Here is a 14,794-nt window from a genome sequence, read left to right on the forward strand (position 1 = left end):
ATGAGGATAAGAAGATGAATAGAGGTAACTGCAAGACTATACATTTCCAAATAGAAAGTGGGTTAGAAACTGAGAAAGGGGATTAGCATGAAAAGCTGTGGGAGTGTGAATACAGCCAGCTCAATAGCAGTGTTGTAATGTCCAATCAGAAACGTGATGCTTATTAGTGAATAATGGATTGCTTTAAAGCAAAAATCTAAGCTTTGTTTTGCTTGTCCTTCCAGCGCATTTCCATTAATGGGTGCACACTTAGTTTAAATGAATCAATCTAGTTTGGTTTAAATGTAAATAGTATCAATAAATGTAGTTAAAATAGGCCTGGTTTAAATTAACACAGTTTATTAAACTTAGGTTAAATAACAATCGGTTTTATTTAATATCAAATTGCCTCTTGCAATGATGTTTTTCTTTGAAATTATGATAAGCTTAGACTCTTTTAGTTTAAATGCAATTGATTATATGAGTAGTAAAATTTCAATCAGTTTCCCTAAATATGTTTCATAATTTTTCTTGAGTAAATTGATTTAATTTCAATCTGAGTATTAATGAAGCAAAGAAACTACAAGTGACTGTATCATAATATAAATGCATGTACTCATATGATGAAATTATTATTAGTGGAGAGGGGAGGAGGGAATTCTTTTTGATATTAAGTGGTAATTAAAGAATGGGAGAGAAAACTGCAATCTGAATTTTAGAAGACATCTTCAAAATAAGTGCTTCGAAACAAGTTTAATGTATTCCTTTAAGTTCATCTCAATAACTTAAAAGTACAAATTCAAAAAGTTATAACTTGTTAGAACCTTGGTTTCAAACCCGATTTCCACTCCTAATTTTGCTTAAAAGTACAAATTCAAAAAGTTATAACTTGTTAGAACCTTGGTTCCAAACCCGATTTCCACTCCTAATTTTGCTTAAAAATTCTTGCATTTAAAACAAGTATGGAGTACAACACTATTTTCTTGGTGGTCCTATAATTTTCATTGTTGTAGTTACACCACGGTCCTCTATGTTGAGTTCTGCGGCTTCTGATGATTGAATTCCCTAGGTTCTACAATGGGGATGTGATTTATGAGTTTCTCCTAACTTTTGGCTAGGTTAGCCTGATGGATAAGGTGGTGCACCCCTACTATGTAGGCAGTTGTAGTTCCTTTAGAACATGTGCTCCCATTTTCTCAATACCAATCAATGTAAGACAAACAATTAAGAAATCTCTGTTGGAAAAACGTGCAAGAAACACTTCTTTTCAACATTGTTGGACAAAAAATGTGTATGTCTTTCCTTAGAGATGATCTAGCAAGTATAAACAATAATGCAGCTGTTACAATCACCAATTCATCACGGCATGTAAAGCCATCATGAAAGAGGTCATGAGAGTGGATTGTCATGGCAAGTTTTGTAAAGTATAAATTTGCGTTGAAAGGGGCATGGTCATCAGATTTTTAGAGCCTTTAGACTTGTGAGGACTCTTCTTCACAAAGCAAGAACACATTAGAACATGCCTTCTTACTCCAATTCAGGTAGAGGAAGGGGTAGAGGTCCACTCGTTGAGAACCAAGGGTTTGTTTTTTCAAACCCATTTTCAATGTTTTAACTTTTTGAGTCATACTTTATTCTTTGTTATTTATAACGTTGCACTAAGGTTAAAATCCATTTTCCATTGCAATGGCGATGAAAATCTATGCCACTCATGGGAATGGTTCAACCATACCCATTGTGTCTACCGTTTCTTGACTCTAGCATGGCATTTGTACAATCCAAGATTCTGGATACACTTCTGATAATTAAGTCCATATAATATAATGAAGTGTTGTCCATTTCACCAAGTTGCATTTCTTACAAGGTGCATGGTTATAAGGAAAGGCAAATATCCCCAATGGCTATGCTAGACAATACTTAATAGGTCATGGAGAAGAGTGAAAAAATGATTCCAAGAGTTGGAATGTTGCGTAAGACATCTTCAATGATAGTGAGCTTGTTATAACAATGGAATTAGTGGGAGCCTAGAGAGCTCGATCGTCTGGGCAAGGCACGGGCGGGGTTTAGGGAAGCCAAAAAGACTAGGTGCGGACCCAAGAGTGGTCGGACACTAATGAGAGTGGTCGGACACTAATGAGAGTAGTGTGGCACATGTGAAGAGAAATAAGTTAATAAAAGGGGTTGGGTCCAATCGAGGGTCATGTATGTTTTTGGCTATGGTTGGGCGTGTGAGCTCTCATCACCTTGTGAGGAGTGAAGAAGATTGTGCAGCACAAGCACAGGCTGCTCTATCATATTTATCTGTTGAGCGCCCGCCACCCCATATGCGCAAAAAAAAAAAAAAAAAACATTGGATCCGCCACGACTACCGTCGTTGCTGCTATATATAGCCCCACTAACTAGCTAATACTGGTAGGCGTGCTGTTTTCTACAGTTGACGGGCACTATAGCTGCAGTAGCAATTCACTGGCCCCCGCGACACGCCTATAATCAATCTACAAGGGGAGAAGGGCCGTCGTCGCTTACAGCCTTGCTCTAACCGTTGTTCATAGCCTCAATCATCGCCCACCATAACTGTTACAAGTAGTACACAAGCAATACTATATTGGCGACATGCAGGCATAGCAGGCGACGCTGCCAGGCACCGTGCTCTATGCCTCAGCATCCAGGCCGTGAACAACAAGAAAACCGGCAACAGAGAAGTTCCAGGATGCCGCCACAGAGTCGATTTCAGAAATTCAGCAACTCGAAGCGTTGCAGACACAAGAATTTTTTGTTAAAAAAAAAAAAGAGAATTTGAAGCCTTAAAACTTCAAAGGTTAATTTTAAAGGGTTTGGAATTTAGAGGCTGTTTCCATGGTGAGTTATTCAAGTGGGAAATTTCGAAGCTATTTAAGTGGAAAATTTTGAAGCTTTCTTACGAAGCTTGGATGGCGTTTTCCGACAACTCAAAGCTTCTCATACCGCGGACCTTTGAGCTGACAACTCAATTGGTTTCTTAGAGCTTGGACTTGAGGTTGGTGCTTGTGTTTATTCTCTTGCGTCGCATTTAGAGGATTCACATGGAGTCTAATAACCCTAATGAATTTGTAAGTGGAGATCCTAGTTGTTTGTCAGACAATGTTTGTCAGACACGGAGAAGGCACGGAGAAGGAGTGACTGATCTTGATGTCGCGATGACTGTCGATGATCTTCTTGATGATAGTTTGGTCAACACTAAACAATTTAAGGTTCTAGAGTCCCGTACTTTAGACATTGAGACCAAGTTCGATAACATACTCCTCTTTCTTCAGGAGTTAAAAGATAATTGCAAGCTTCTACCATTGTAAGTGCTTCAGTGGTGGGAGGGATGCTAGTGGCTCTCGAATGTCGGTACATCTCACTCTGGAGATGCTATTGCTATTCTAAAAGATTTGAAACCTTCGACCTGCGGTTAACACTTTTTACAAAAGTGGCAGGATTTGCATCGATTGTGTCATATACTCTACAGGAGATACGCGCGCTTGAAGCGAGCTTAACTCTAGGAGGTAAAGCATACAATTGGTGGATGAGCTTGGGGTCCGAAAATTGGCCTACTACATAGGCTGAATTTGAAAGTGCATTCATGAAAGAATTTCTTCTAGAGAATGAGATGGATCATAATTGGGAAGCATGGGACAATTGTGAGATGAGAAATCTCACATTGACTCAATATATCTCCAATTATCGAGAAATCATTCTCAAGTTGAAAGGTATGGATGACTTTCAAAAAATTCATGGATTAGATTCAGACTATAAGAATCAAGTTAAACAAAATGAGTCGAAAACTTTAGAAGAAGCAATAAAGTTTGCTCAGATTTTCGGCAACACTGTTGGAAAGAAAAAGCATGCGTAGAATGCACAACGGACATCTAGTGTGTCCAAGGGTTCCAAGCATCAAGGTCAAAATATAAGAAAAGAGCCTAACCAAAAGAATGACCAATTTAAGAAGTCTAAAGGACCACAAAAGTTTCTAAAGCATGAAGATTTTAAAAGAGCTAAAAAAGAAAATCTATGTTTTCACTGCATGGAAAAGGGTCATAGTAAAACTACAGTGTCCTAACCTAAAAGACAATGAGAAGAATCAGCGTGATCAAAGTAAAGAAAAGAAAGTGCATACTATTCAAGTGCTCCCTCTGAAGACTTCTCATAAGTTTAAAGAGGTTCAAGTTTATCATGTTGATTCTACTCGTGTGTCGCGTCACGTCATTGATGTGGGTGCCAACATTTTGACCACATGAATTGGTTTGAATGCATGGTCACACGATACGAGATATGATTGATGATAGTTCCACGCACAATTTCTTGAACTATACTTTAGTCAAGAAATTCAAGTTGTCGCAAAGTCCAAGTGATCATAAGTATGTGGTTTCTTTGATTAATGGCTATGATAAAGATGTGTGGCATACAGTATTTCGTGATATTCCATTAGTTATTCAAGGTCATGAGATACATTTGGATTTTCAAGTTATGCATATCACTCAAGCGGATGTTATTCAGGTCGATAGTGGTTATATAACATTGGTCCATCTTTGTCTAGAAGTTATTTGCATCATTCTTTTGAGTTTGAAGTAGATGGTAAGAAAGTGTGCTTACAAGGTGAACATGATGTATCCTCCTCACCTCTTATATGCTCTATGCAACTCAATCTCCTTGTATAAACTAATGAAGTAGAAAACATCTTTTTGCGCTACATGCTTCTTAATGATGTCATTTCTTTTTCTGTATGTGAAAACATAAGTGGCTTAAGTGAGCATAGTGTTTACATGACTTCTTTTCAATCAAAGCATGTTAACGAATCCCTAAAGCAATTGTTATAAGAATTTTCTTGGTGTGCTACTTTAATCCTTTTGTGAAATATAACTTTGACACTTGAATAAAGAGAAGGTTTCTCGTCAATCTTGAGCCTTAGATCACGTGTTTGAAGAAGAGAGAGAGAGAGAGAGAGTTGTAAAGTTCAAAATTTCCTTGTTTTTCAATCGATGTTGACCTAATGTTCTGAGAACATTTTTTTTCCTCACAACATTTGTACATATGTTAATAAATGTCCACTTGATCATTGGGTTTTTCCATTCCAGTATGTGAAGTAACTGTGTAACAAATGTAATAGAGATATAGAGCACTATATCTCTCCCTCCTTGTAATTCAAAAGTAATTTGGGATGACATTTATTGAAGGAAGAAAAGAAGAGAAGAAAGGAAAAGATGAAACAGGCAAAAGTGTTGTGTGGCATGTCTTGTCTATTGTGCTTTGTGAATTTCCTTTGATAATGCTATTTCAATGAAGAATGAGTTTTTGATGTTGCATTGCCCATACTAACATGCAATCCTACATTTTTAACGGCAAGTATTTTAAAGCTAGTTTTTGGTCCTTACTTTTCTTCTAGAAAACAGGATATACCCCATGCGGTACCACCCAAACCTCCCAAAGTAGAGATTGTTGGTTTACATCTACGAAATGGCATAATTTAGTACCAAACTCTCGCAATATCTTATTTGGGAGGGTTTTCTTCGGGCATTATGGTCAACTTACTTCAGGTGCTTGTTCATGAATGTTACTGAAAAGAACAATAGTATTGTACCCTCTAAGAACATAAGCTTTCTTCAAGTCGTATCAAAGATGTAGGGTAGAAGAAGTTCCATCTAACTACATCCTTCTTTGTTTGACATTTTTGGGGAAATCTCATGTTGAAGGAAGTTGGGATACCGTGACATGGTGTAAAAAGCATGTCCACACTGCTGGGTAGATGTGTCAGTGAGGATCGTGCTGCCATGTCCTGTTTGCCTTGCTTTGCTGTTTTACTTTTTTGGAAGCACATTGAGCGGTATTGACCACTCTGACTAGATGCCTTCATTTGGGGCTCCTCCGTTTTCCCTTTCAAAAAAAGAAGCCATATCCAACTCTGTTGTTCTAATTCAAGCTTACTTGTGGTATACAGGTTGGAGGCTTTCTTAAAGAAAAGAGAGAGAGAGAGAGAGGGAGGGTGCAAGATTCAAACAAAAGGAAGAAAGGGGAGGGGGCTTAGACTTTGCATGTAGTCCACAGCCGATCATGAATCATAATAGACAATCATATCAAATTTGTAACTTTTCAACTTCTACTCAGCAGTTAAGAAAAAGGGATTTTCTTTTTTTGCCCAAGTTGTAAGCCATGTGTCAACCTACATAATAGCCCCTACTCCAATTTTGCTTCAACATCAGGGTAAGGTGGTCTAAGGTGTACTTCCGTCCTTAAAACAAGATGGTTCAACATGTCATACTCTAGGCATAAACCACCTTTCCTGCGTAAAAACTTGGCACCTGCTCTCGATACTCAAGTTTCTGGAGGTCAGCATGAAAATAGGAGTCTGTACCCACATACCTATCTACTGTCAGCGGGAGGGAAGGGAAATGAGTCAAACTAATGGGGGACGACTTGTGTTGAATTCCTCTGGTGGTTCAATGAAAAGACATCAATTTTAGTCGGATGGTTAGTGCTTAAAATGGTGCTGGCACGCTTTGCTATGTTCGCAGCTGTAGAGCAGACTGCACACAATAGGATGTAAGAAACTTTAATACGTCCAAAACAAACATCCACATTCCGACTCCTCCCTCACTGTCCATGGACAAGCGCATGGCAGACCCACAACTTTTACCATGTACACAGCCAGAATGCCCACCACTATCACAAGGTATGCATCATGAAGGGGACTTGAGCCCCGGCCATTCATTTCCAGTGCCCTAACCAACTGGCTTACATGCACAATAACAAAGTTTCTTAGAACTGTGTCTGTCCACCCATCATTGTGGATATCCTCTGGACAACAGGAATGGTGGCTGGTAAAACAGTGGCAGACACTCCTGTTTATGATTCTATTTTCATGTTCCTATGGCACACTCCCAAATGTAAGTGCTCTTGGAAAATAGTGCATCAGTCCAGAAGATGCACTGGATGAGATAACGAAATTCACAAGCTTTACACAGGACTTCGGACTTCTGTCCACCTTTTTGCTATATATACAGTAAGGGACAAACAACTATGCGTGTGGACAGTCAAAGTGGTGGTAAAATATAAATTTTAAAAATACGCCATCTCCTGTGTAGCCTTACTTTACAAGAGCATGATTGTAGTCATGATAATGATATGTTTTCTCCACAAACTGTGACAACCATCTCGACACTAAGGTTGAGATCACAGCCCCGCCTGCAAGCGGTATGCTCCAACTTCTCAACTGTGGTATTGGCTTGAGAGCAGCTGCTCCAAGAACTGCTGCCGAGCCCACCGACAAAACCTGGAAGAATGTCTCTGCTCCTTCAAAGAACTTCAGCGCAGCTTTGCAATGGCGACAAATTTTCACATGTGACCAATATCTGAAAAAGTGAAAGCCATTTTTTAACACCAAGAGGAGAAGCAAAAAACCCTGCTAGGTCTATACCATGAGAGGATAAAGATATCTATTGAGGAAATAAGAGGAGCAAATCTGTCACAAATTAAGCAAAGGCTTGGAGTGTCATAACATTGACATGGGTGGAATTGAGTCAGGATGTGAAATGAAAAAGTATCCAGCCACTATTGTTTGTTTCGATTGTCTTGCAAAGCTACAATGTGTGTGATTAATATGTGCGTATGTGCATGAGCGCTTACGAATGTTGTACATTTATGCATGTATACATGTATGTGTGTATGTCCATATGTATGTATGTATGTAGGTATGTCATACTTGTCAAAACAGACTGTTCTTGGGGCCCCAACGCTGTTCGCAACTAAATGCCAAGACACCTTCCCATTGCTTACAGGCTTCCCAACACCGTTGACATGCAAGTTGAGATTTTCCTCCCCAAATCCAAGAAATTAGTGAAAAAAATTTACAGCTCTACACAATCCAACGGTCTGTAATGCATTCAGTTGTTTCCAGTTCCAAAACAGCACATTGGCCATGGCATCGATTTCATTGACAACAGTTGATGTTCGGCTCCAAAAACCCCAACTCGAGGCCAAAAGTAAGTTCTTCTCACTGATCTCCTTTCCCCTAGCCTCCCTTCACTATTCTTCTTCATGAGTTTCTCCTCTGCCCCTTTTTCTTCCCTTCCCCCTTACTTTGCATCTTCCTTGCTGGTGCGGAATTTCCCCATTTCACTCCCCTCAAAAAAAATGTTTTCATTTCAGTTCCAGATCTCTGTACGTGTATGTGCATGTCTCTCTCTCTCTCTCTCTCTACACACACACACACACACACACACACACACACATGTATAGATAGAGAGACATGTCAATCATACGAATGAGAGGATACATGCATGCACGCCCCCCCCCCCCCACACATATATATATAGACAGAGACATGGCGTGTCTCTGTGTGTGTGTGTGTGTGTGTGTGTGTGTGTTTGTATATATATATATATATAAATATATATATATATATTGTGTGTGTGTGTTTGTGTGTGTGTGTGTTTGTATATATATATATATATATATATACAAACACACACACACACACACACACACACACAAACACAAACACACACACACACATGTGCATCATACCAATGAGAGGATACATTAAATTATTCTGCCCTTTGTTCAAAAGGGCTTTCAAGTTCTCTTTAAAAAAAGAAAACCTTAGCAATGTAAGAACATATCCAGAATAGATACATCCATGTGCATACGGTACATATGTGAATGCTTCTGGGTACAAATATATAATCCACTCTCCCAGAATGTATAATTGATATATAGCTTCACCTTTCAAATAAACAGTAAAACCCCAAACTCAAGTTACATACCTGTCCATGAGCTGCTTCCTGTGAGGGGTTGGTGGAAGACCACTGTATCTACCACCCCAGTCAGGTTCACCTCCAGCATAGACTCTCAACCATTTTCTGTATGCAATCACGAAGGCATCTGATTTCGTCGGAACATAGCAAGCTGTCTCCCAGTTTCTAATTCCAATTTTATCGAGTTTACGCTCCTGAAACAGGTTAGACAAATCTACCTCTCAAACAGGGGGGAATATAAGATAGAATTAAATGAAAACACAAGGTAATGGGCCATATCTTACTGTCATGTGCAGAAGATAGAGATCAGAATCCAAAACAAGCATTTGTTGGATATGCTTGTACCATCGGGGTGTCAGAACATTCATCCACGTGTCAAAATTTCTCCGGAAAGCCCATATCAGCTTGCTTTGGCCAGGAGATACCGGAATGCAGATAAAGATCATAACCACTTTTTTTGTAGATTTTGCAGCCGCTGCTCCTCCTTGCTGTTCAAAGAAAAAAAGAGGTTGTGACCAGGGATGATGTTTACTTAATCCTACTAGATAAATTGCATACCAACCAGAAGGTATGGTTAATGAAGCTACCCACTTCCAGGTTAGTGAGTTGAGATTCCATGGTAAAAACACAAGGGGCGGTAAAAAGAGCCGGGCCTCGAGCTGCCATTCCAGTGAAACCTGACTTCTCTACCTTCTCAACTTTGAGATTTATAGGTCTAGCCATGTTTCGATTACCCTGGACATAAGCAAGAGACTTGTAAGGTAGAGGGAAGGGAGCAACAATTTAAGCACAACTGAACAGCTGAGATAGAGTAGAATTTCTTATGTTCATGGTGAGTATCTTAAGTGCATCACGGGATATACCTGGAGCCCGTGATGTGCAAATGGCACATGGGCTGGATCCATAAGATTCTCAATTAGCTGTTCATAGCTGCCAGTAAAACACCACATTGACGAAATAGACATCAAAATGATGGCATTCAAGAATTAATCTAATGCTAAACCATTGCAAAATTTTAGCTCTTTCAAAGAAGTTCATACAAGAATATAAATCCATCATGCCAGAAGATATACACTATACAAAATAAAGCTGCTCCATGCAGACTATGTTATACAAATGAAGCGTCGAAAAGTTAACCCGTAAGCCAGGTCTCGTGAAGCGAGTTCATCTTTGAATGAAGGGTCTGCAAGTGCGGGGATGGATGGAGGCGGCTGGCTGTCAGCTATGTTTTTAAATTCTGGCCTTGTGTCAGGCCAGAACCAGATAAGTCCTTCTTTTGCAACACTTGGATACACAGTGGCAGAAGCACGTTTCGATTTCCATACCTTTGCCAAAACAATAGTAATAAACATCCAAGCTTTGTGCATGATGAAATGCAAGTAAGTATCAGAATGAGAAGGCATACAGTAAGAAAGACCAGTACCGGGTTACCCTCAACTGGAGCTTGAGGAATACAGGTGCAGTCTCCACTGCAAGGGGCAAAACACCAACCATGATACGAGCATTGCAGTTCTCCTTTCTCGTTAATCCGCCCCTCCGACAGCGGTGCCAACCTATGCGGGCACCTATCATCCCAAACTTGCCATGTCTTCCCATTTCTGTCCCACCACACGACCAGGTCTCTGGCCAAGATTCTTACTGCCGTCGGCACTCTTTTGTCGAGGTCTACCACTATGGCGACCGGATACCATTGTGCATTCCAATTGAACTTCCTGTCCTCTCTCTCTGCACTAGTCTCTTCTTGGGGATCACCCAACAATGGCCCCTCCACTTGAGAATCTGCTGTTCCTTCGATAATTTCTCCATTTGCTAGAGATTCTGTCTTAGTTGACATTTCCATGTTAGTTTTCACATGAAACAAAATATGACATACATGCATACACACACAATCTTGACACCATGAGAGTCTACTCACAAAGCTTTAAATCATCAACTCCATGATGTAAAGCATAGGTTACCTACTATGGCATCCCCGACTCCCACAATCAGTACCCGAGAGAAGTGCAGATCCATACATACGTAGTAGTACACATATGTATATACAACAATGTGTCGACGAATGTACAGCATACATGCATGCATGAATACATTTATATACACATACATACATATATATGTGTGTGTGTGTGTACATACATACTTACACAAATACATACATAGTAGAACCTGTGTATATACAACAATGTGTGTATGCACATCATACATACATACCACTTGTGTGCACGCCTAATCTTCAAAGTAAACATGCAGAAATGTTTCTTTAGAGGCCGATAAATCATATGGCTTGAGCACAATTACGAAAGCAAAGTTCCGATCCTTAAAAACAGTGAAGCGATTAAATCAGACTTAGCCAATATTCGATTTAAAAGTAAAATTTACCTGGAGGTGGTGGTTGAACTGCAGCCATGGAGATGGAGAGTTTCTGCCTGCAGATACACGGAGGAGTGTCTCGACGTGAACACTAAGAAAAGGCTGCTTTTTGAAGCACTGCCTACCTTGCTCTAGATCCACATGCCGCTTATCTTTGCATTTCCCTCCTCCAATAATAAAATTTGTGTTGGAGGATTTGACTTTTTTCCCAATTTTTAATAATAAATTGCATGGATAAAGTAGCCATATGGGACCCTTTTCACATTAGCCTTTCCTTTTGGACGCTTTTTGGTGATGTGTCCAGCTTTATGTGTGCCCTTGTACACGGTACAATATAAGGCACACTTGTACACACTACTTTTTCCTATTATTCTGGTTCATATTAAATTGCACTCTTTGACATTTGCTTCTTAAGCTATATTTTCTTTTGCCTTAAAAACACTAAATTGACATCTCTCTCTCTCTCTCTCTCTCTCTCTCTCTCTCCCCACACACACACACACACAAAAGCAAGAACATGATTATAATAAAGAACCTTTGTATGCACAAGGAAAATAGCTATGTGCATCCAAAGTATGCAAATTTAATATATCATGTAATTATCGTACTTCTACATCTAGTTTATAGGGTTAGGCTACTCTACCTTTTTAAGTCTGAAATCTACTTTGAGAGAGAGAGAGAGAGAGAGAGAGAGAGAGAGAGAGAGAGAGCCCTAGTCACTCATATCCCACCCCAAGTCTTTCACAATGGCATCAATGCTTGTGCAATGTTCTAAATTTCTCAACTTGTCGCTTTACTAGAGGTCATGTGCCATAGACTTGGCTTGGTTTGCGTAGCTAGGCCTCATTGGTATTAGTTTGTAGTATGACAATTTGTGTAGTATTCAATTGCATGCCCTTCTAATGGATTCTATGTGATACTAGAACTAGAGGTGATAAAAAATAACCATATGAAGAACTTTGACAATCCTCGTTCCCACCATACAAAGATTTGCACTAGATATCCTAATTTAAGACGATGAAAGTAAAGATTTGAACTAAATTTTATGAAATTTTTTCCTCTAAAATATGTATTAAAGGTGGCCAAATGCATTAAATTAGAATAACGTATCCCTCTATATCAAAAAATTGAAATAATTTCCACTAAAATATAAATTTAAGATGGCCACATACAATAGATTAGAATAACATATCCTCTAAAATACAATTTTAAGATGGCCACATGCAATAGATTAGAATAACATATCCTCTAAAATACAATTTTAAGATGGCCACATGCAATAGATTAGAATAACATTTTCCTCTAAATCACAAAATTGAAATAATTTCCTCTAAAATATAAATTTAAGATGGCCACAAGAAATAGATTAGAATAACATATCCCTCTAAATCACATAAATTCATTCATTTTGAATGTTAAAAAATATGATCCATTGATCCATTGTTGCTACTAGCTATGGATCTTGAAAATGTAATGTGTTGAAAAACACTTTTTACTTTTTTGATCTTAAAAGTAGAGTCAAAATAAAGTTACTATACAAGACATGTAAACACTTTGATACACATGTTTGATATTGCACAATGTTTGTACATTAACATAGCTAAAATTTTATTGGAAAATATTTTGCAGGGGCTTTTTTGAAAGTAGAGGACTTGTGAGACCCCTGCCCCCTCCGAGGGCGCTGGTGGCGGAAGCAACGTCAGCCTCTCGTGCGGGGCGGGGATCCACACTCGGGGCCTCGCCCACGGATGTCCCTCCGGACAAGTGACTAGCCCAGCAGTTCCTCCGAAATCGAGCCCGGAAAACTTTCCTCGCCCGGAAGGCACCGGCAATTCCACCATATGGGAAAATCTTCTATAAACGGAGGAATTAATTTAACGAGTTAAAGTCTTAACTAGTTAAACTGATCCGACCGAACCTGAAGTCACATGGTTAGATCAAAGAAGAGACTTGCACTTGGTCCATAGAATCACCACTTTTTTCCTCCTTTAACGAGGCACAGCCGCCGCTCGCGCTGATTCCCTCCCACAGAACAAGGGTCTTCTCAGGACTTAATCTAACTAACGTAACTAATCGTATCTTACTTGTTTCGCAGCAGGAATCCTCGGATCCAGCCTACCCCAACCGGCCCATGGTTTAGCCAACCACCTGACAACTGTATTGGTGGGATTCCTTTATAAAGAATTGGTTATGTTTTGCCCGGGTACCGAGGAAAAGAGTTCCCAGGCTCCCTAGCCGGCTTTCAACCAAAATTTAAAGTAGGCATACCACGAACACACCTGATATGAAATTGCCATTTATAACAGATTCGACTGTCTTTAAAACAATCCTTCAATGAAAATCAAAATATTACTGATCATCATTGTCTAAAATTATGTGTCCATTGTAATTACAAAATATGTCATCTAGACTCTCTGTTGAGGACCAACTGGCCAACCAAAGAGATCCAATATCAAAATTTGATTCACAAAAATCTTTCTTTTTAGTCCATCTCAATCTCCCTCGACGCACGCATGGGTGTCCTAGCAACCGCGAGCCTGTGGATCACCTGGTTAGAACCCTCTAGGATCCTCCTTAGGTGTCCTAGCACTTCACTCAGGGACCGCTTCGTCGATCCTCGCCCATTGTACCGGAAGTGCACCATTTTAACCGTACTGAGGCTGGTCAAGACCTCGGCGAGCTTTGTCGCGCGAGCGACGTCCCTCGATGACTCCCCGCCAGCTGTTGCAACGAACCCCCTCTTAGTAAAACACATGTCAAATGCTTCCTCCAGCATTCTGGCATAAGACAGTCCTTTAAATGAAAAACAGAGGTTCTATGCAAGTAAAATTTCCAGTTTGAGATTGGTTCCACAAAACCCCATTTTTCCTTAATTCCCAATTTCATATAGAAAGGCACGGGCGGTTCCGCCATGGGAAAATCTTCTAACGGGGTAATTAATCTAACGAGTCAAAGTTTTAATTAGTTAAACTGATCCGACCGAACCTGAAGTCACATGGTCAGATCAAAGAAGAGACTTGCACTTGGTCCATAGAATCACTGCTTTTTTGCTCCTTTAACGAGGCACAGCCAGCTAATTCCCTCCCACAAAACAAGGACTTAATCTAACTAACGTAACTAATCGTATCTTACTTGTTTCGCAGAGGAATCCTCCGATCTAGCCTAACCCCATGGGTAAGCCAACCACCTGACCACTGTATTGGTGGGATTCCTTTATAAAGATTTGGTTTTGTTTTGCCCGGGTACAGAGGAAAAGATTTCTCAGGCCCTTAGCCGGCTTTCAACAAGCAAAATTTAAAGTAGGCATACCACGTACACACACGATATGAACTTGCCATTTATAACAGATTTGACTATCTTTAAAACAATCCTTCAATGAAAGTCATAATATTACTGTAACCAACGAGATCCAATATCAAAATTTGATTCACAAAAATCTTTCCTTTTAGTCCATCCGAATCTTCCTCGACGCACGCATGGGCGTCCTAGCAACCCTCTAGGATCCTCCTTAGGTGTCCTAGCACTTCACTCAAGGACCGCTACGTCGGTCCTCGCCCATCGTACCGAAAGCGCACCATTTTAACAGTACCGAGGCTGGTCAAGACCTCGGCAGGCTTTGTCGCGAGCGCGACGTCCCTCCTCGACGACTCCTCGTCAGCTGTTGCAACGAACCC

At 39.9% G+C, this 14,794-nt stretch overlaps 1 protein-coding gene across 1 annotated transcript; it reads right to left on the reverse strand.

Moving 5' to 3' along the window:
* Positions 1 to 6,906: 6,906 nt before the first annotated feature.
* On the reverse strand, positions 6,907 to 11,304 carry LOC147640842 (protochlorophyllide-dependent translocon component 52, chloroplastic-like). The gene is made up of 8 exons (XM_086815967.1): positions 11,130 to 11,304; positions 10,174 to 10,568; positions 9,888 to 10,075; positions 9,614 to 9,680; positions 9,342 to 9,485; positions 9,035 to 9,238; positions 8,760 to 8,944; positions 6,907 to 7,346 (listed from the first exon to the last, which is right to left on the reverse strand). Exons 1-8 carry the CDS (start codon positions 11,155 to 11,157, stop codon positions 7,082 to 7,084), a joined length of 1,476 nt encoding a protein of 491 aa, XP_086672093.1. The 5' UTR covers positions 11,158 to 11,304; the 3' UTR covers positions 6,907 to 7,081.
* Between the last annotated feature and the right edge of the window lie 3,490 nt (positions 11,305 to 14,794).

The sequence above is a fragment of the Cibotium barometz genome, chromosome 2 (assembly GCF_041138505.1).
Source record: "Cibotium barometz isolate CiBa-2024 chromosome 2, ASM4113850v1, whole genome shotgun sequence".
Lineage (NCBI taxonomy): Eukaryota > Viridiplantae > Streptophyta > Polypodiopsida > Cyatheales > Cibotiaceae > Cibotium > Cibotium barometz.

What these genes read in the sequence shown, in the direction of transcription:
- LOC147640842 (XM_086815967.1), bottom strand. Translation starts at nt 11,157, where the DNA reads ATGGCTGCAGTTCAACCACCACCTCCAG. An exon ending in TTGCACATCACGGGCTCCAG is followed by an intron (nt 9,486 to 9,613) that starts GTATATCCCGTG and finishes GCTTATGTCCAG; the next exon opens with GGTAATCGAAACATGGCTAG. An exon ending in CTCAACTCACTAACCTGGAA is followed by an intron (nt 9,239 to 9,341) that starts GTGGGTAGCTTC and finishes TTCTTTGAACAG; the next exon opens with CAAGGAGGAGCAGCGGCTGC.